Below are 22,112 nucleotides of genomic sequence, written 5' to 3'. Positions count from 1 at the left end.
TTAAGGATCCCTCACCTGCGCAGGCACCTCTCGGGATCTCTCCTTCCTCAGAGCCCTGGAGATCCAGGCCCCACGGCTCCTCCCCTTGTTCCAGCTGGGAGATCATGTCAGGTTTGGGAATGGGAAACCCTGCTCAGGGGATAGAAAACAAGGGAGATCAGGGGAGTTCATGGGACATTTCTCACTGAGAAGAGTCTATCGGTTTTACCCCAGCCCATTTTAAAGTACTCAAATCCTGGAGGCAGCTCCCCAGGGGCAGGACATTTTTCTTGCTTTTTGCAGACGTTCCTCTTGGAAGTTTTCTCTCTGATACTAACATGTTTGTGTTAAAAGTAATAGTTTAAAGTGCTCTGAAATCCACATGCAGACTCTTGCTCGGTCTGTACTTAACAGTTTTCCAGCGTAGCTGTGTCAGTTACGGGTGTGAAAAATCACACCACTAACCAATGTTCCCTCGAATATTTTCCATCCACGTGCGGGTTGAATTTTGTTATGCGCTCCACCAGCATTGAGGTAATGTGTGGGTGCGTGCTACCAGTTCAAACAAAACCCTAGATAGAATATATATTCTTAAACAGTTCCTAGGTATGGAGGAAGAAGAAAGAATATTAAACAAGGGATAATTATCAAGGTGCACTGCTTAAGATGTGTATTTAATATGAAATCAAATAAAAAGAAAATGGACACTGCCCTTGGAGTACATGTATTTTATCATCCTTTCTAACAACTCAAGCTAGTAAACACACCCAAATGTGGCCTACTGAAAACAGCTATAGAAATAAAACAAAGCCATGGCCACTTAGTAAAAGCATAAAAAGTATGCACCGGAGACCCAATTTAATAACCTCCTCCTACCATACAGCCTGATCACTAAATCTTCAGGGAAAGCTGCTCTCAAAAAATGAAGCATCTGCCAAAACACTAGCATGCTACCGACTTTCGCAGTTCCCCAAACTATCCCTCTTGCATGCATATTATCTGCGCACACAGCCCAGCTTTAAGATGCTAAACAAATCTATGAGTCAACTAGAAACAGTCATGCTCTCATCGCAAATATTAATACAATATTGTCTGATACTGGAAAGGAGAGTAGAAGGTATTCACTCAGGCTTATACCATTTCTATGGGATGTCAATTCTTAACTTGGTGAATACTTCACACACGTAGAACAGGAAAAAGAAGTAATAAAGCAACACACAGCAAACAAAACCCCGAACAAACAAGTGACAACACTGAAAATACAAAGGGAAGTAAAACAGCAACTGGCTGGTGATGGGTATTTTAAATGAGTGTCCAGGACCTATGCAAGTGCAACAGAGCCCTGCAGAAACAGGCAAAGTTCTCCTGTTTTCACATTGTGTGTGTGTGTCACCAACTCAAAAACTCAGAGCAGAAGCCCTGGAGCAGACTGACACATGGCTTCGGAGTTTACAGACAGATCCCTGCTTCAGAGAGCTTGCAAGTAAGGTCTTCATCCTACAAAACACCTATTCCTACTTCTGAGTCAATGGGAGTACTCTGACATGCCAGAACTATACCAGATGGAAAGCATTAAGGCCAGATCTTTGCTAATACCTCTCCCCAGACAAATTCTAAAACTTAATGGGAATCACTTGTCTGGAATCCAACTCTAATTGAAAGGCCAAACAGCATCCATGGTCAAGTTCTTCCAGTTTTAACAATTTCCCATGTATTGATTAGTAACACAGGATATTTTTTAAAAAATCATTAAGATCTCCGTGTTCAGATACCTCCCAAGAATTATGTTGTAAAAGAATCCTTTTTTCTTTTTCTTTCTTACCTTAAGCCATTAACACCCATGTAAACTTTGTTTGAAATGTAACCATGCCAATGTCACGAGCTAGGCCTAGCCAGGTGCTTTTGCTCCAATATTTATTCACTAAAGCCCCAATCCCGCAAACGCCTATGTATGGATGCCCTCCAGAGGCATAACTGTTTGCAGGATCAGTACCTAAGAGAGAGTAAATAGCATGAAAGCAGCTTCTTAAAGCGACACTGTGCCCGCAAGGGCTGGGGGGGGGGGGAAGATATCAGCGAAAGGAGGACACTCAGGCCTAAGAATAGCAAACTATGCTTTATTGAAGGAAGGAAGAACTTACGCTCCAATCTGCGTGGGGAGCCTCTAGGATGCGCAGAGGGACTGTAGGGGACTCTGGCCGTTCGGGACAGCTGACCAGGCAGGACTCCACCAGTGGGGAGTCCTCTGTGGCACTGTATTCTCTGCACTTATCTCGGGGTTACATGCGGTCAACAGCTGGCTACATTCTTATATGTACAATTTATGCTTGTTACATAAACTGACTCGTTTACAGGCAAAAATATGCTGAGCTAGGCTACAATATCTTTTGGCAGGATCTGTCGGACAAAGTTCATTGAAACCGCCTGCATCCTCCACTTACATCCAGTCACATACTCAGTCGACCACTTAGCTCCTCGCCAATCTTCCGCAACCTTGCCCCTGCAGACACCAATCAAAATAAAAATCACAGATCTATTTCTTTTAACCTTGGATTGCTGTACTTTACCCATCAGATCACTACGACAGAAAGATCAAAGTGTTTTTTCAGTTTAAAGAAAAGGAGTACTCGTGGCACCTTAGAGACTAACCAATTTATTTGAGCATAAGCTTTCGTGAGCTAAATTGGTTAGTCTCTAAGGTGCCACGAGTACTCCTTTTCTTTTTGTGAATACAGACTAACACGGCTGTTACTCTGAAACCTTTTTTCAGTTTCTTCAGGGTGTGGACTGGACAGCAGTTTAGAGCCTGATCCTGCAGTTATTGAGACCTCACTGCAACCTAATCTGCAGTCTGCACTCTTTAAAAATACTCATATAACCTCCTCAGAACTCTAGGAAGAGGACAGATTAATTACACGTATCTACAAAAGCAGCCTAAAGGCTTTACAATAAAAAAAACACCAGTACAAGTCGTATTCTGCATTAAGATCTGCTAATGCAGAATCCCTCCGCCCTCTTTACTGCTCTGCTCTGGATCTGTCTCCCTCCAGTCAAACTAAATCTTAGCCCAGTCTCTCTCACATCTCTGGCAGATGTCCACCAGCTGTCAACTGAAATGCAACATGGCCCAAAGCAAGCTCTTCATCTTTCCCTGCTAATACTAAGTGGAAAATATTTTGGTTTAGAACCGCAGAGGATTCACTGTTTTGTGTTTGCTCCCTAATTCTAACAGGGGAAAATAGCGGGGGTGCCACATTATTCCTTCCCCATCAGATTATTCCTGGGATATTTCAGATCTCGTAATTATATCAACAATCAGGTGGTAATTAATACCAGCTCCTCACCCTAGCCTTATAGTTACCTCAACAACAAGAAAAGGCAAGATGTGCTTGGACTGATCTTGCTCTGATGCATTAATCAGACAATGGAGTTTCCCCAGCACCCCACCTCCCATGTAGCCACATTCCCCGCATGCCCCAAAATGCCAGCAACCCGCCCAAAATCTTAGCACCCCAACCCACGTGCAGCCTACTCCCACCAGCCCCTCCACCCCCCGACCCGTGCAGCCTGCTCCCCCAGCCCAGCCTGGAGCGGAGAGTGAGTTCTGCATCTCCCCCGCACCGGCAGCTGCAGCCCAGCTGGGAGTTGGGACACCCTAAACTCCCCTCCCCAACCTCACTCCACCCACCCCCTATTTCCCCCCCATAACCTCACCTTTTTCCATGTCCTGTCCAGGGGCACCTAATTAGTGGAGCCATGCGTGTGCGGCACATCTAATTAGGTGCGTGGCCCTTCATTCTCTCATGGGCAGCTGCCCAGGGGTGCACCTTAGAGAGAACTATACCGCTAACCATCATAGCTAGGACGGCAAAAGCTCTAGGGTACACACAGTCATAGTGGCAAAAAAAAAAAACCACTGAACAAAAATGACAGTAATGAAATGCCCATAAACTACATTAATGCAGAGTTACAGTGGCCCAGTGCTTCCTCCTGCCCTCCCAGCATGTGGATGGGAGCTAAAGTTAAACCTCTGAAAACTAGGAAATGAAGAGTTAAAGTACATGTCCTAACTGCAACACAACCTTAACTCTGCCCCTTCCCTATCCCTGGAGTTGGCACTCGCCACTGGGAATGGTTCAGGAAGGCTGGTGGAAAGGTTTACAAATTACCAGGGAAGTGACAGCTTCAACATCTCAGGAAGTCTTTGAGTCAAGACTAGATGCCTTTCTGGAAGATGCTTTAATCTAACACAAAGCATTCAGCTCAACTTGGCAGCAAATGGATGAAATTCTGTGGCCTGTGTTATAGAAGAGGTCAGACTAGATGACCTAATCGTCACATCTGGCCATAAAAACCCATGAATCTACAACAGATACAAGGAAGGACTAAGAGAACATGCCACTGTTTGTGTTGTGTTGCACAGACGGGAATACCGGCATTTACCTGCATGCCCTCCAGCTGTGTGCACTCCGTCATCTCTAGCTAGAATTTGTTGCTGGAGGGATTACTGGGAGCAGCTTGGCAGAGCTGTGACTGGGATATGAAGGGGGGTGCGTGTGAAACTTGGGGCACCAAGTCTGCCTCATTTCCATGCTGAGTGTTGTAGGTTGTGTCAGTGAAGGTGCACAAGGATCTGTTCTTGTCACATAGATGGTCAGCAGCCTGGTGGTGTATGTGTAAAGAGAAGTTGTTAGACTTTGTGCTGTACTGCTCCTGTTCCCAAAGTGTTGTGTAGCAGGGGAGGGCAGAGGGTGTCACTCTATGTGTCACTGGCATGCTGGGGTGATGCTGAAACAGGACAGAGTAGAGGTTGCATTCTGGGGCTGGTGTGAACCTTAACTCTGCATTTCCCCTTCCAAGAACCGAGGGGACAGGAATCCTTACCCAGCGAGGTCACACTCTCATAGTTCTCCTGCATGACGTCTCTGCAGAGGGCTCTCTGAGCGGGGTCCAGCAGAGCCCCCTCTTCCCTGGTGAAATACACAGCCACCTCCTCGAAGGTCACCGGTCCCTGAAAGAGCAAGAGTCCAAAACTCAGGACCTGCTGCCCCACTCACAACCCCACTATTCGTGGGGGAGAGGAGCCAATCAAATTGGAGCTCCGGGAGGCTCCCTGTCAAAAGAGTTTCAACCCCCCACAAGGCTCCGAGCATCCAGGAAACACCAGGGTGAGGGGACGAAGAGAGAGCTCCTCGTCTCTCCCAGCAGATCCATCACACAGACTAACCAGAGACATGCAGGAGATGGGGCCCCGAGCAGGGTCTAGGCAGAGCTGCCTGGTAGGAAGAGAATGGAGCGTCAATCATTTTAAGAGAAATAGGGGAAGGATCTCCTTGGAATTGATGAGCCACATGGGATAATGAGAGAGAAAAGGGGAAGAACTAGAGAGAATTTGGAGCAGTGTGAGAGAGCGAAGTGGCACAAATAGGGAAAGGGTGCAATGAACTCACCCCCCCCTCCCCCACTTCTCCTCCTCGGATTTCCTGGCTGCACAGAGACAGTTCAAAGGCCCCGACCGACCGACCTCCCCCGCCCTGCACCTTCGGTTTTTCCCCTTCCCCAGGGGAACCCCGCCAGGCCCCAGTCTCTCTCCCCCCCCCCAATCCCAGCCGTGCCGGGGCCGACCCCCGGGGGCTGCAGCGTCTGGGGCTCCCCGGGGCAGAGAGTCACGCTTCCCCCGGGGGCTCTCGGGCACCTGGAGTCTCTGGCTCCGGAGCGGACGGGGGCAGAGCCCGGGGCTGGCTCCCCGCGGGGAACGGACCTGCCCCGGGCCCGATCTCCGGGCTTTGTTCTCCTGCTTCCTCCAGCCCGCCCCGCTCCCGGCTGCTCCTGCCCCTTCCTGTGGGTCCTGCAGACGCCGGGCCCCGGCGTGCCTGTGAGTCGCGGAGCCGCTGCAGGGGCTGAGCCCGGGGCCTGGCCGGGCCGGGGGAGGCGGCGGGGGGGTCGGTGCAGGCGGGACCGTGCTGCGGGGGGGTCGGTGCGACCGTCGCCTTTTTTCGGGCTGCGGGGGGGCGGGGCTCCTCCCTCCCCGCGAGCTTTGGGCGAGCCTGCGGGGGGCGGGGCGGCTGCTCCAAGCGCCCCAGCCGGCCCCCGCGGGGCTTGTGCGGCTCTGAGCCTCCGGCCCTGGCGCCAGACCGCGGGCGGCTGGTCCCGGGGGCTGCGAAGGGCGCCCCAGCCCCGCGGGGCCAGGGGGAGGCTCAGCCCGCGGGGGGCGCTGCAGCGGGGCCCTAGTGCGCAGGCGGGGGGGGATCCGGCCGACCGACCCCGCGGGGTGAATCCTCCGGGCGGACCCCACCCGTTTACCTCTTCAGGGTTTCACGCCCCCTTGAACTCTCTCTTCAAAGTTCTTTTCAACTTTCCCTTCCGGTACTTGTTGACTATGGGTCTGGTGCCAGCCTGGGCGGGGGGTGTAGTGTGGAAATCTCTGTTTTGGCTACTTAGGGGGCACGGCGCATGCTCAGTAACATCTGCGGAAGCCGCTGCCCTTCTGCCTCTGCCCTTCCGTGGCCCCCGGTTCTGCCGGCTGCCCTTCACCGGGCTCAGAAAGGGGCCAGGGGGCAGATCGGAGCGGGGGGGGCGGGAATTGACAGGTCGGGGGGGGGTCAAGCAGCTGGAGGCAGGGTTAGGAGGGGGCTGAGGGCAAAATCGTGGGGGGAGGAACCGGGCGTGAGGCCTGCCTGAGGGTGAGGGGGGCAAAAGCCCGGCACAGGCAGAGGGGGGCCAGTTACACTCCAGTGCGACACCAGTGTTTGCAATGGGGGGGGCAGAGGGGCTTCTTTATTTCCCCTCCCCCAGACAGCACCTCCCAGCATGGGCTTCCCGGGGTTGGTGCTTCAAGGCCCAGGCGGGGCATGGCCCAGTCGCGGCAGCGTCTCCCTGGCTGGTGAAGGAAGAGCAGGGAGGCCTTGTGGCACCTTAGAGGCTAACACATGTATTTGGGCAGAAGCTTTCGTGGGCTGGACCCCACTTTGGTCATCTCTAAGGTGCCACGAGGACTCCTCTTTCTGTTTGCCGATGCAGACTAACCCGGCGACCCCTCTGATCTCTGTCTGATGTTACCTACCGGGGGCTGCAGGAGACTTGATTCAGTGAAATGTTTGACCTACACCCCCTCACCTCACCTGACTCATCAGTAACTGCTCCTGTTAGCACATTAAGACAGAGAGCAATTTTTTACACTGGGGGGGACTGAGCCGTCTCTGTGCAGCCAGGAATTTCCAGGGGGAGAAGTGGGGGGCAGGGGTGCATTAATTGCACCCTTTCCCTGTTTGTGCCACTTCTCTCTAAAGTAAACTACGAGGAGAGGTAGAAATGCTGGAGGGTAGGGATAGGATACAGAGGGACCTAGACAAATTGGAGGATTGGGCCAAAAGAAATCGGATGAGGTTCAACAAGGACAAGTGCAGAGTCCTGCCCTTAGGATGGAAGAATCCCAGGCACCGCTACAGACTAGGGACCGAATGGCTCGGCAGCAGTTCTGCGGAAAAGGACCTAGGGGTGACAGTGGACGAGAAGCTGGATATGAGTCAGCAGTGTGCCCTTGTTGCCAAGAAGGCCAATGGCATTTTGGGATGTATACGTAGGGGCATTGCCAGCAGATCGAGGGACGTGATCGTTCCCCTCTATTTGACATTGGTGAGGCCTCATCTGGAGTACTGTGTCCAGTTTTGGGCCCCACACTACAAGAAGGATGTGGAAAAATTGTGAAGAGTCCAGCGGAGGGCAACAAAAATGATTAGGGGTCTGGAACACATGACTTATGAGGAGAGGCTGAGGGAACTGGGATTGTTTAGTCTGCAGAAGAGAAGAATGAGGGGGGATTTGATAGCTGCTTTCAACTACCTGAAAGGGGGTTCCAAAGAGGATGGATCTAGACTGTTCTCAATGGTAGCAGATGACAGAACAAGGAGTAATGGTCTCAAGTTGCAGTGGGGGAGATTTAGGTTGGATATTAGGAAAAACTTTTTCACTAGGAGGGTGGTGAAACACTGGAATGCGTTACCTAGGGAGGTGGTGGAAGCTCCTTCCTTAGAAGTTTTTAAGGTCAGGCTTGACAAAGCCCTGGCTGGGATGATTTAATTGGGGATCGGTCCTGCTTTGAGCAGGGGATTGGACTGGATGGCCTCCTGAGGTCCCTTCCAACCCTGATATTCTATGATTCTCTCACACACTGATACAAATCGTCTCTAGTTCCTCCCCTTTTCTCTCTGCTGGGCCCCTCTCAGAGAGCCCTCTGCAGAGATGTCATGCAGGAGAACTATGAGAGTGTGACCTCGCTGGGTAAGGATTCCTGTCCCCTCGGTTCTTGGAAGGGGAAATGCAGAGTTAAGGTTCACAATACCCCACAATACAGCCTCTACGCTGCCCTGTTTCAGCATCACCCCGACATGCCAGTGACACACAGAGTGACACCCTCTGCCCTCCCCTGCTACACAACACTTTGGGAACAGGAGCAGTACAGCACAAAGCCTAACAACTTCTCTTTACCAATACGCCACCAGGCTGCTGACCGTCTATGTGACAAGAACAGATCCTTGTGCACCTTCACTGACACAACCTACAACACTCAGCATGGAAATGAGGCAGACTTGGTGCCCCAAGTTTCACACGCACCCCCCTTCATATCCCAGTCACAGCTCTGCCAAGCTGCTCCCAGTAATCCCTCCAGCAACAAATTCTAGCTAGAGATGACGGAGTGCACACAGCTGGAGGGCATGCAGGTAAATGCCGGTATTCCTGTCTGTGCAACACAACACAAACAGTGGCATGTTCTCTTAGTCCTTCCTTGTATCTATGGTAGATTCATGGGTTTTTTATGGCCAGATGTGACGATTAGGTCATCTAGTCTGACCTCTTCTATACCACAGGCCACAGAATTTCATCCATTTGCTGCCGAGTTGAGCTGAGTACCTGGTGTTTGACTAAATCATCTTCCAGAAAGGCATCTAGTCTTGACCTGAAGACTCCCTGAGATGGAGCATTCTCCGCCTCCCTTCATAGTTTGTAAACCTTTGCACCAGCCCTACTGAACCACTCCCAGTGGCGAGTGCCAACTCCAGGGACAGGGGAGGGGCAGAGTTAAGGTCGTCTTGTGGTTATGGCATGTACTTTAACTCTTCATTTCCTAGTTTTCAGAGGTTTAACTTTAGCTCCCATCCACATGCTTGGAGGGCAGGAGGAAGCACTGGGCCACTGTTACTCTGCATTAATGTAGTTTATGGGCATTTAATTACCTTGATTTTATTCAGTGGGGTTTTTTTGCCACTATGACTGTGTGTACCTAGAGCTTTTCCCTGCTGATGGGTCTGTCCACCCATGCTCTGTCCATTCTTCTACTGTCTGTCTCCTTGGATCCCTTCACAGGGTGGAGGGTTTAATGCCCAGATCTGTGGGCTACACGTTTTCAAAGTCTCCCATCAGTTTCAAAAACCCAAGAAGAGCCAAGCAGCCCCCAGCCTCTCCTGCCCCCTCTCTCTGGGCAGCTCAGCTGGGCCCAGACCCATCCCTCACCTGGCTCACAAAGGGACTGTGGGTTTCCCTGGCATCTAGGTAAGTAGATAGTGAACCCCATGCCAGGGGCCTGGCCTGAGCCTGCCAGCCCTTTGAGAGAGGAGCCACCCCCAGGTCCTGCTGGGTGTCCTGAATCTAAGGGTCACCGGCACTGGGGAGCTGTCTGGGGACCAAGCAGCCTGTGTCTCTGAGACAAGCTCGCTGGGGCTGGCTGAAGAAGGAGCAATGCAGAGGGGTTACTGCAGGCTGAGAGAGGAGTCTTTGTGCTCATTGCACGTCCAGCACCAAGCCATCATGTGGCTGGTTCTTGGTAAGAGACAGTGGCCTTTTCTTCCTGCCCAGAGAATCCCGCACAGAAAAGGTGCCAGGACATTTTTTGTGTCCTTTCCTAGAATTTTAAAGCTCACAACCTGAACAAAGAGGGATTGCACCATGGGGAGCCGTTATGACCTCCCCACGGGTCATCAGCAGAACAGGGCCATTCGATCCACCGCATACAGACCTCTGCGCCTTGAGCAAGTAGTAACTGAGAGCTGTAGGCTGTCCTGCATGTGGGCCAGCCACTAGAGGGGGATCCTCTACCACCGAGATGACAAAACGTTGAGCCTGAACAGGGAAGCGAGCTGGTTCAATGGGACATGAGGGAAATAGAGAAGTTGTCACCACTGGAGTAAAAGACGTTTACAGCGGCTGAGGTTCTGGCCCATTTACTCCAATGGAGCCAGGGTGATTAACATCAGCTGGGGATCTGGCCCATCTGCTCGTCTTTTCCCCAATCCTGCTCGCAGACCCTACCAGCTGCTGCTGCCCCTCAGTCCCGGCTGTGAGGGGTGTGAAGCCCGTTCGTTGTGCAGTGCCTAGTTCCCAGATATCTGAGGGACTTCAGCTGCCCTCTGTCCCCAGGGCCCCCCACTCCCAATCCAGCTCCTACTGCTCCAAGGGGCCTTCTGCCAGGAGAGGAGCATGGCGGGGGGATGGGTCCCTGTTAGCCAGTTCTCTCTAGCTAGGACAGTCAGGGTGCCCAGCACTGGGGTCTCTGAGCGCTGTGGTCCTGTGTGGGCTGCCACTCGCCTTCCCCTCCTTTGGTCTCATCGTGCATTGAATCCAGCCTTTTTTCTCTCCACCACCATCATCCTAAACATGCTGCACTTGCCTCCTGCTCCCTGTTGTGTGTAAAGAGACTTCTCTGTAACCTCTGCCTGCTTCCCCCACCCCATTTCCTCACCGTTCAGTCTGTGTTGATGTGGCTTTTTCTCTCCAGGATCCCCCCCTTCTCCTTCGGCATTGAGCATCCTCCCGGGAAGCCCACGAGGTTGGATTCTGAGAAGCACCAAGGTGACCTAGGAGCACAAACCCCCACTGCCCTTCCATGGGACTGGCGCTTGGCCCTTTGCTGTGAGCAGGATTTGAACCTGTGCAGGCAAAGCTCATGGGATTGGGGGAACCAGAGTCAGGCTGGGGCAGAATGTGCTGTTTGACACCACCCCCCCTCGGATAGGTTTGTGCTTTGGTGACCCTGTGATTCCATTCCCAGATCACAGAACCCCACAAAGCAGAGATTTACAGATTAACGGGGTGGGGGCTTGTGCTGAGCGAAGGCTGTTGTGACCACAGAAAAAGCCATAGTGGGGTTTGAAGGACAAATCCCCAACCAGAGCCCTTGCTGGAGCTGGGGTGATCTCTGGTTCTTTCCTTGTTTTTAATGTTTTCTGGGCAGTGCTTTCCCCTGAAGAATAAACGTGCTTGCACCAAAGAGCTGGGTGGGTATCAGTGTTGGCCGTGACACTGCCCTTAGTCACTGCAGAGACAGCAAAGGGCAGGCGCTGGCCGTTTAGGACTTGTTGAGAGCTCGTACAGTGTAAACAGGGCTGGTGCAGCCTGGAAATACGCTGTTCAGGAGAGGGAGAGACACGTGTCTCTGCCCAAGAGAGGTGACATCTGGGAAGTCTAAGGGTGGGTGTCACTGGTGGACCACGGAGGGGGAATACAGGTGCAGTTGCCCTGGAGGTTACAGCGGGACCCTGCAGCCAGCATGGCCAGCTCCAATCACCCACTGGCCTGAACTGCCATGCAGTGTTTTTAACACAACCGCGAGATCTCCTGCAGCTGAGGAAGGAAAGGAGCTGGAGACATGGGTAAAGGGTTTCCCATCCCTCCAGGGGCAGGGGAGGGAGAGCAGTCATCTGCCATGGAGTCAGTACCTTCCCCCCCCCACAATAATGTGACAGGGGGGATGTGTGATGGGGCGTGCACACTGGGCCAGAAGGGGTTAACCCCACACTGCGGGCGAAGGAATTCCCGCCTCTCAGACCGTACTGGGCATGCTCCAGGTGTTATGCTCAGTATAAAAAGGGAGCAGCCTGGGCTGACCACTGGAGAAGAAGGATCTCTGCGGGAGGTGCCCGCTGGAGAGCTGGACCAGAGATCTGTTGCCATCAGGAGCCTGGAGACCCCCATGTTTCATGAACTGCAGCTGCAGGAAGCGACAGCAGGCGGGTGAGCGAGTGGTGTCTCCCACCTGCGTGAGGTCAGCATGTTTCGGTGGGATTCCCCGCTGACAGACCACTCTAGGGCTCTGGGTTGGGGCCTGGTGGAGTCGGGTGCCCCTCTACCTGGACCAACAACCCCTGGTGGTGGCTCCCCTGGGTATCGGCCACTAGGCCGCGCTGTCCTGAATTCAAGGGCCGCAGTATTGATGCTGGCCTCTAGGCCATGCTGCCCTGTACCTGAGGGCTGCCATGCGACCCTGATCTCTGAATCTCATCATGACAAGACCCAGTACAGGCTGGTAGGCTGTAACTGCGGTAACCGCATGCTCCTTGCCCACCCTGCCAGGGGCCAGGGTGTACATGTACACCCTGGCCCCTGGCACAGTGTATATATACACTGTGACAAGGACAGTCTGCCCCTCCCAGTAGAGACGATTTGTACCTGTGATACTAGAAGGGCACAATGTAAAGGGGTGGGGGAGGACATGAGCTCCCCCTGTGTCACCTCTGGGAGGAACCTTCCAGCCCCACATCCCTGGCTCAGGGAGACTCACAGCATCAGTGTCTCCCTGGAGCTCCTGTGCACACCTGGGCACTTCAGCAGGGTGAGGGGGGCAGGAAATGTCCCTAAGTTGGCTGAGCAGAAAGACCCTGCTCCAGGCACATATGGGGAGCAGAGGGGATGGGACGGAGCCACTTCTCCCACCGGCTGAGATACCCCCTTCCACCAACCTCTCATCATGCAGACAGACACGCTGGCCCACGCCCACCCTCACTACTCCTGAAAGTCTGCGCTGGGAGCTCATTTTCCCTTGTGTGAGCCCCCTAGGATGAGATGCGTGTGGCCTCCCCCAGCTGGTCCCATCTGAGAACCTAAGAGTTAATATTGAGGAAGTTCATAAGGCTCCGAGTCGGGCTGGCTGATCTTTACGGTTCTGGCCATGTAGCTTAGTGGAAGACAAGACTCAATATCCCTTTTATACATTTCATTAAAATGAACAAACAAAAATGAACACCACATCTAACTAAACCTAAACTATTAACACCACTCAGCTAACTCTGGGGCACACAGTACTGGGATCTCGATCAGGCCAGATCCGGAAATCACTCAGTTAACAATGATCTTGCTTTGGAATCAAATCATCAGTTCAGCCAAATCATCAGAATTATAAAGCAGAAAAACAGCCCTTATAAACCCTGAAACAGGAACCCAAGGAGGCAGCTGTCCACATTGTTCACATTTAAGCCACAACTTTGGAGCGTCCATCTTAGACCTCACCAGCATATCGCTAACCTCCCGGTGGCTTCTACAGATTAAAAACCTTAAAATAGACACAGACCTTAATGCACAGAGTTTTAACGGTATGTATCCGCCAGCTCAGGTTCTCTGACCACTTTCACCGAACGAGGAGCACATGTTCAACCATTTTCTAGGGCAGCATTTTAGGGTTATTTAGATTTGGGAATTGTTTTTAGCTCCTTCCTTGAGTGGCTGCGACAGGTTTCACACACACACCTGCACGCAACGCAGTAGAATAGAAAGGCTGGGATAGTTCCCACGTGATAAAAACAAAGCATGAAAAATAGAACAAGTAACCATCTGAGATTGAAACTGACAAGTGATTCCAACTCTGCAGCTCTTTCGACTCCCCTGGAGAAGGATCTAGAGCTGCAGTCAAGGAACCAGGCGATGGCGTCGCCGGCTCAGTACTCCACATTCGCAAGCTGTGTCAGGTACGAGGAGACAAGTCAAGGCTGGCACAGCCTGGTGTTGAGGTTACAACTTCCTTCCCCAGAGGGGATCAGTCTGGGAGTCCTGGAATGTCCGTCTTTCTTAGGCAGGTGCTGGTGCAAAAGGGCTTCCACCTTTACCTTGGTCTTTATGGTTGAGGATTCCAGCTCACCCAACATTGCGGTCACTCCCCTGAAGTCTCCAGGCATGTGAGGAGTGAAGGACGCCTTGGTTACAGACACCACGGTCTGATCCAAACTGACGATAGCCCAAAGTCTGCCTCATGGAAGAGTCTGAATTAACCCAGCAGTTTTCTTAAAATATCGGTTGCTCCGAACCACAGGCACTGTTGAGGTTTGAACCCCAAAGATCTCCAAAGTGAAAACACCAAGGAAAGTTTTGGGGAGGTTTCCGTAGCCCGGCTTGAGGGTTAAAAGTCTGAGCTGTGACAATGGGCTTTGTTAAAAAAGGAAAAGGGGTCTCGGCTCCCATAAAAATAATGGATAGCCAACCCCCCCCACCAAAAAAAAAAACCCCAAAAAATCCAAACCAAGCTACCTATTTCCTCATGCATCCATTGCCATTCATAAAAAGCACCGTGGGCCTCTCCTGACAGACGTTCTACATCTTTGCTTTGCAGAGAAGCGAGGAACTCAGTGACCCGTACAGTCTAATTGAGTAAAAGTTTACACAACTTGTCTCCTTCAGTAATTTTACTTTAGAGCTTGTCAAAACAAATTCCATTTGAAATAACTGAAGCTTGGGTCGGTGTTCTCCTATACACTATTTCTCTTTCACATTCCCCCCACCTCAGCCTTGGAGTGATATTGTACTTCAGAATCTATTTGTCAAAAAAAAATCACCAGAATTTTTTTTTTGGGTCTGTATTGTTAGAGACATACTTGCTGACAGATAATTGGAAATAAATTACCAAAATAATTGAAGCTGGCATGATTACATTGTCTTATTTTGACAAATAAAATATGCAGAATTTTAAACTATTGTGTGCAGAATTTTCAATTTTTGGTGCAGAATTCCCCCAAGAATGATATACAGCTGCAGCAGAATCCCTATAAGTCACCAAAGGAGCAGAATATATATAAAAAAAGACAGTGTGTAGCTACTGATTTCACTGTAATGAATATTTGCAGCATCTCCCAAGTGCAAGTTTGCCAAAAATTCCACTTTTGTTTTCTCCACATCAACACAGGCAGGGACAGCGTTTCCCAAATCATAGGCCACACGCACCCAGTTATTTCAGTTAGTTGCACAATCTGGGGTGTGCTGTTGTTCACCATTTTGGAGCAGAGCCCTAAACCCACTACTGTTTCCTTGTTAGCAAGCTGGATGGCTCGGAGCATCCTCTCCTGGTGAGTGAACACCACTTGAGCTTCTTCCATGTCCTCATGCAGTGGTGGGGAAAAGACAAAAATAAAATAAGACAGTACTTGTTTAGCAAACAGTCATTTCTCCAAAAGTCCCTGATAAATCTGAGCTACAAAACTAATATTCAGATATGTGACCAAATGGCCTCCAGGAGAGAGAGAAAAACCTGCAACACAGAGCGGTATAAGTCACTTTCTTGTTCATACAACATGAAATTCCAGAGCAGGTTACATTTGATTACTCAGAAATCAAGACAGCCGATTTCCCCATCGCTTTCTCCACTGATCCATTCACACCTGCTTCACTCAACAGCCGTTCATTATTATAGAGTTGTGTTATTGAGAAAAAAGCATCGTAATAGGGAAAAACTGCTGACCTTCTCATCTGCAAATGAGCCCAGCTCAAGAGGGAAAAAGCCCAGGAGTGGCTTTGTCAATAGACAGAAACTGGGATTTAAACTGGGAATGATCGCATGGTGTTTGGGATCCATTGGAATTCCCCAGCCAGGTCTGGGACACTTTCATCTTTCATCTCCATAACGAGTCAAATTTAGGATCAAATCGGTGCTATTAAGTTTGGGAGGTGGAGGGGTAGAATATAGGTGGATAAGCTCCATTGTGGCTCAGACAGACCCCAGCGCTGCTGGAGTGAGCGGGCCTAGTGACGGTGATGGGGAAGGAGGGAATCCCGTCGACTCACCCCATTTCCTGCCAGTGTTGCAAAGACTGAAATGATACATTTGTCCCACTCCTGCTCCTCCTCTTTGTGATATTGAAATAGATTTTCAATAAGAAAAATGGTAAAAAGAAAAATACCTGCTGCCCAGCACAACCTGGACCAGCGTGAGAACAACTGGGGATGAGACAATCTGTCGCCAAAGGGGGAACTTGGTGACTAAGACTCGCTCTGCTAGAGCGGGGCCAGTATAAAGGTGATGGTCAGGGCCTTTCCAGAGCAGGAACATTGGTGTCGATTAGGACAGGTCAAAAGGGAAGGTGCGAGCTAACCCCAGCCCCTGGGCTATGTCAGCACGGCACATACAGCAGGGTGTTTACATGAGGATCGCTACCTCCAGCAGGCTGGAAAATCCTAGAGGAGACAAAGCCCAGGTTGATTTTCACTCAGTGTAGCTACTTGAGGTCACCCCTATTTCCCCCACCTGGGGCTGATGGAAACTCCTGGCCAGAGGGACACACGCTCCCAAGACTCCTGGGAGAAAGGAGTTGGTAGAAAGGACCACGGGAGTCACCCCAGAGAAGGGCGATCTGTGAAAAGGCAAAAGAGGGCAACTAACCTGGGGGAGCTGAGAGAACAGGGTGATGCAAATGGTGCAAACAAACCAAAAGGTTGCTGTGTGGGAATTAGCAAATATGGTTAAAAAAACCACCACCAAACAAAAAAAACTTCTCAGCCCTACACAAAGTTTTTGTGCTGTCTCTCTCTCCTGTGGAGACTCTGATGTCTATTCAGGTGTGAGCTGCGGATGAAACCTTTCCCGCACACCGAGCAGCGATAAGGTCTCTCACCCGTGTGAATCCTCTGATGTATGATGAGGGCAGAGCTCACACTGAAGCCTTTCCCACACTCACAGCATTGATAAGGTGTCTCGCCTGTGTGGCTTGTCTGATGAGCGCTAAGGTTTGATTTCTGACTGAACTGTTTCCCACACTCATAGCACTCATAGGGGCGCTCTCCTGTGTGGATCCTCTGATGTCTAGTAAGGTCTGACTTGACAGTGAATTTTTTCCTGCACTCATGGCATTCATAGGGTCTCTCTCCTGTGTGGATCCTCCCATGTGTAACAAGGGCTGACCTCTGCGTGAAAGTTTTCCCGCACTCAGAGCATTTATAGGGGATCTTTCCCATGTGGATTCTCTGATGTCCAATAAGATCTGACTTGACAAAGAAGCTTTTCCCGCACTCACAACATTTATACGGTCGCTCCCCTGTGTGGATCCTCTGATGTCTAATAAGGGCTGAGCTCTGAGTGAAGCTTTTCCCGCACTCGCAGCATTCATGGGGCCTCTCTCCTGTGTGGATCCTCTGATGATTAATTAGGTCTGAGTTGACAGTGAAGCTTTTCCCGCACTTGCAGCATTCATAGGGTCGCTCTCCTGTGTGGATCCTCTGATGTATAATAAGACCTGAGCTCCGAGTGAACTTTTTCCCGCACTCGCAGCATGTATAGGGTCGCTCTCCTGTGTGGGTCCTCTGGTGATTAATAAGAGCTGAGCTGTCAGTGAAGGTTTTCCCGCACTCACAGCACTGATAGGGTCGCTCTCCCGTGTGGATCCTCTGATGTCTAATAAGGGCAGAACTCAGAGTGAAGTTTTTCCCGCACTTGCTGCACTCGTGAGGTCTCTCTCCTGAGTGGATCCTGTGATGCCGAATAAGGTGAGAGCTCTGGCTGAAGCTTTTCCCACACATACCGCATCCATAGGGCCTCTCTCCCGTGTGGATTCGCTTGTGTTTCATAAGGTCTGAGTGGCTACTGAAGTGTTTCCCACACTCAGTGCATGTGTGTTTTCTTGTAGGTATTCTCTGCTCGGCTGTGATTTCCTTGGAGTCCTGGTGAGTCCCCTGACAATTAATGGATTTACCCACTTTCTCCCTGGGCTGGTTTCCCTGCTGCCTCTCTGGCCTGGGCTGGCTCTCACAGGCTTTCCCCCTCACACAACACCTGGACACATTCCCTTTCGATCCTTGTGATAATTCCCTGTGCGCTTCCACTTGCTCAGCATCTTCCTGCTCAGGATTCAGCTCCTCGTTCTCATTCACCATCCAAGCACCTGCTAGGACACAGGGAGAAACATCAGAAACAGGGATGGAAAAGGGGAAAACAAATCAAAATTAGAGCTGGAGAGACAGAAAAAAATCTAGTAGCTGAATTCTCCAAAACTCTTCTCCTTAGTGGAGAGAGGAGGGGAACAATTCTGCCTCCACATCCCATCAGGGAGGGAGCTGCTGCTGGGTGTCAGTCAGGATGGGTGGGAAGCCGTGAGCGATAGCTGCCCATAGGGTACAAGGCCTCCTGGGGATACTCCTGAACTCCGAGAGCTCCCAAGGCCTTTTTAGCGAGTCCCAGGTATTTCCTTCAGCCACAGAGTGTATTTGAATTGGTTTAATGATCCCTCACCTGCGCAGGCACCTCTCGGGATCTCTCCTTCCTCAGAGCCCTGGAGATCCAGCACCCACGGCTCCTCCCCTCGTTCCAGCTGGGAGATCACATCAGGTTTGGAAACGGGAAACCCTGCTCAGGGGATAGAAAACAAGGGAGATCAGGGGAGTTCATGGGACATTTGTCACAAAGAGTCTATTACTTTAACCCCAGCCCATTTTAAAACAGTCAAATCCTGGGGGCAGCTCCTCAGGTGCTCAAAGGTGCAGGACGCTCTGCGTATGAGGGATTTAACCATCCCCATCTCTGCTGGGAACACACACAGCCAGACACTGCTCATAGAATCACAGGGTTGGCAGAGACCTCAGGAGGTCACCTAGTCCAACCCCCTTCTCAAAGCAGGACCAACCCCCACTAAACCATCCCAGCCAGGACTTTGTCAAGCTGGGCCTTAAAAACCTCTAAGGAAGGAGATTCCACCCCCCCCCCGGGGAACCCATTCCAGTGCTTCACCACCCTCCTCGTGAAATAGTTTTTCCTAATATCCAACCTAAACCTCCCCCGCTGCAACTTGAGACCACTGCTCCTTGTTCTGTCATCTGCTACCACTGAGAACAGCCGAGCTCCATCCTCTTTGGGACCCCCCTTCTGGTAGTTGCAGGTTGCTATCAAATCCCCCCTCACTCTTCTCTTCTGCAGACTAAACAACCCCAGTTCCCTCAGCCTCTCCTCGTAAGTCCTGTGCCCCGGCCCCCTAATCATTTTCGTTGCCCTCCGCTGGACTCTCTCCAATGTGTCCACATCCCTTCTGTAGTGGGGGGCCCAAAACTCCAGGTGTGGCCTCACCAGTGCCGAATAGAGGGGAATAATCACTTCCCTCCATCTGCTGGCCATGCTCCTACTAATGCAGCCCAATATGCCGTTGGCCATCTTGGCAAGGCAGCTCCTAAAACACAGAGTCAGTAACTCCCTGTTCCAGGAATTAAAGACTCCAGCCAGAGGGGAAGTCCTGCTTTTGAATCAGAGAGAGAAACCCAGAGACAATGGGAGAGGTGTAGGAAAGCCGGGACTGGTGAGCACGGACTGAAGGGATTCAGCGCAGTCAGGAAAAGGAGGGACTGGGGGTGTCACTGAATGTCGTATCCCAGGGCTTGTCTACACCTGAGACCCTGCGACTGTCCTGATGTGGTGCGTCAGTGTAGACACTCGTTACAGCAACGGAAAAGGTTCTCCCATCAGCGTAGGCCATCCACCTCCGCGAGAGGCAGCAGCTCGATGGAAGCATTATTTTCTGTTTAAAGACCAACTATTCGAACTACCCTGAATTCCACATGTGTATTTGGAGTCTCTTGAAATTAGCAGGGTACATTTTTCATGGGCATTCAGGGAAGGGTTAGTGGCTCAACTTGGGGGAGATCTGTTAAAGAGATACCTAAGATACAGGCCCCCCCATTCCCTTTGGCAGCTGTTTTACAAAATCATCTTTCTCTTGTCATAGTTTCTTACCCACAGCTGGGGCTGAAACGACGGTTCTCATTGTCCCCGGACTGATTTCTTTCACTTGGCATTTATCTCAGGTAGTACGTAGCCCCCACTGCCTCTTTGAGTTGGCTCAAGAGGGTTTATGCTGCGGCCTTTGAACCTAAACCACACCCATGAATTTGAGATGGAGCCCGACCGCTGATAGTTTCAGACAATGTGTGTTGTGCCTTTTTCTTGCATTCTGCAGAAGTTCCTCTTGGAAGTTTTCCCCTCTGACTCCAAAATATGGGGGTTCAGAGTTCTATTTTAAAGTGCTCTAAAGATCACATGCAGAAAGCATAGCCGTAATTGAAAGGTGGAGGGATTAGCTGGAGCAGCTTGGCAGAGCTGTGACTGTGGGATGAAGAGAGGTCCATGTGAACCCTGAGGGACCAAGCGTGCCTCATTTCCGTGCTGTGTTTGTAGGTTGTGTCAGTGAAGGTGCACCAGGGCATGTTCTTGTCACGGAGATTGCCAGCAGCCTGGGGGCATACTTCTAGAAGACTCCAAGGTTGATCAATGGCAAAGTGAAGACAATGACTCAGAAGGAAACCTCACGGTGAGGGGAGGGGAGTGTGTAGCGAGGAGGCCTGGCCTCCCTCAGAGCTAGACCTGGAAGGACCATAACCCGCCCTTTGGGCTTCAGAATCAGGAAAGCCATGCCCACCCCACCGGACGTGGCGGGGCAGGACAGGAAGTGGAAGTACAAAAGGATGGCCGTTATTTGCGCTGGAGCTGCCAAGGGAGATGGATGCTTCCCCCCTGTTGCCGGAGCAGGATGTTGATGGGGAGCTCCAGGATGCCTGGCCAGAGCTCCCAGGGCCGCTGGCTGAGCAAGGTGCTGACAAATGCCTGGGACTACTGCTGACCACCCATCCCGGGGAGACAGAGGACACCTACAGCATGGAGGTACCAGACTATGGGGAGGTAGGAAGTAGCCCAGGGAAACTACACGACCGTCTGGTTGGGCCTTGGCCTGACAGGTTGGCGTGTTGTGGGTAGATCCCCGCTGACCCGGTGGTGCAACACTCTGCCACTGTTAGGGCCCTGGGCTGGGACCCGGTGGAGCAGGGTTGGCCTGGGTCCCCCCTACCACCTCACCCCTGGGGTGGCAGCCTCCCCACATTTGGCCAGAGGCCTGTGTCTGGTGCTTACCCTTGCCAGAGCCCCTAACTGCCTGCTAGCCCACCCTGACTAAGGGCCTGGGCTCATAGACTGTGGTCCTCTGCCCTGTTTGCAAGCCAGAGCCCCTAACTGCTTGCTGCCCTGCTCTGCCTGAGGGCAGGTGTTCACAGACTCACTGTTACTCAGCCAGGATCAAGTGGACTGAGCAGTCTAGAGACTGCTAATTCCCCACTAATTGATTGCAGTGCTAAGGGCTGGACAGCGCGGAAACATGGCCTCCCCCAGGGCTAGACCCAGAGAGACCGGGCTTGCACAGTGGTATTGGTTTGCAAGTCTGAGCCGGTGAGTGTAGAGTAGGCTCAGTGTTTGAGTGCGGAAGCTTCGGTTTGTTACGCTGGACCTAAATCCTTATTTGGCTTTAGCAAAGAGACGTTGTTGGACTTTGTGCAGTACCCAGAGTGTTCTGTAGCAGGGAAGTACATGTTAGTGTGTGTGTAATTGTGGGGTGTTGTGAACCTTAACTCTGCATTTTCCCCTCAAAGAACGGAGGGGACGGGAATCCTTACCCAGCGAGGTCACATTCCCATAGGTCTCCCGCATGACGTCTCTGTAGAGGGCTCTCTGAGTGGGGTCCAGCAGAGCCCCCTCTTCCCTGGTGAAATACACAGCCACCTCCTCGAAGGTCACCGGCCCCTGAAAGAGCAAGAGTCCCACACTCAGTGCCTGCTGCCCCACTCACAGCCCCACTGGTTGTGGGGGAGAGGAGCATAAGAACAGCCACACTGGGCCAGGCCAAAGGTCCATCTAGCCCAGTGTCCTGCCTTCCGACAGTGGCCAATGCCAGGTGCCCCAGAGGGAATGAACAGAACAGGTCATCAGCAAGTGATCCATCCCATGTTGCCCATTCCCAGCTTCTGGCAAACAGAGCTAGAGACACCATCCCTGCCCATCCTGGCTAATAGCCACTGATGGACCTGTCCTCCATGAACTTATCTAGTTCTTTTTAGAAACCTGTTATAGCCTTGGCCTTCACAACATCCTCTGGCAAAGAGTTCCACAGGTTGACTGCGCGTTGTGTGAAGAAATACTTCCTTTTGTCTGTTTTAAACCTGCTGCCTATTGATTTCATTTGGTGACCCCTAGTTCTTGTGTTATGAGAAGGCGTAAATAACACTTCCTTATATACTTTCTCCATACCAATCATGATTGTATAGACCTTTATCATATCTCCCCTTAGTCATCTCTTTTCCAA

At 51.4% G+C, this 22,112-nt stretch overlaps 1 protein-coding gene across 1 annotated transcript in view; it reads right to left on the bottom strand.

The window, feature by feature from the left end:
* Positions 1-22,112, bottom strand: part of LOC311513966 (uncharacterized protein) — a 32,477-nt gene that overhangs the window by 4,155 nt on the left and 6,210 nt on the right. The window contains exons 3-9 of the mRNA XM_084616181.1: positions 21,427-21,553; positions 18,233-18,346; positions 16,511-17,888; positions 12,216-12,428; positions 5,675-6,257; positions 4,864-4,990; positions 16-129 (exon numbers count right to left, since the gene is read on the bottom strand). Coding sequence (XP_084472307.1) covers positions 16-129; positions 4,864-4,990; positions 5,675-6,257; positions 12,216-12,428; positions 16,511-17,888; positions 18,233-18,346; positions 21,427-21,553 — 2,656 coding nt within the window. The remainder of the gene's footprint in view (positions 1-15; positions 130-4,863; positions 4,991-5,674; positions 6,258-12,215; positions 12,429-16,510; positions 17,889-18,232; positions 18,347-21,426; positions 21,554-22,112) is intronic.

The sequence above is a fragment of the Lepidochelys olivacea genome (genome assembly GCF_965140295.1).
Source record: "Lepidochelys olivacea isolate rLepOli2 genome assembly, chromosome: 28".
Taxonomy (NCBI): domain Eukaryota; kingdom Metazoa; phylum Chordata; order Testudines; family Cheloniidae; genus Lepidochelys; species Lepidochelys olivacea.
This window is presented reverse-complemented; position numbering and strand designations above follow the sequence as displayed.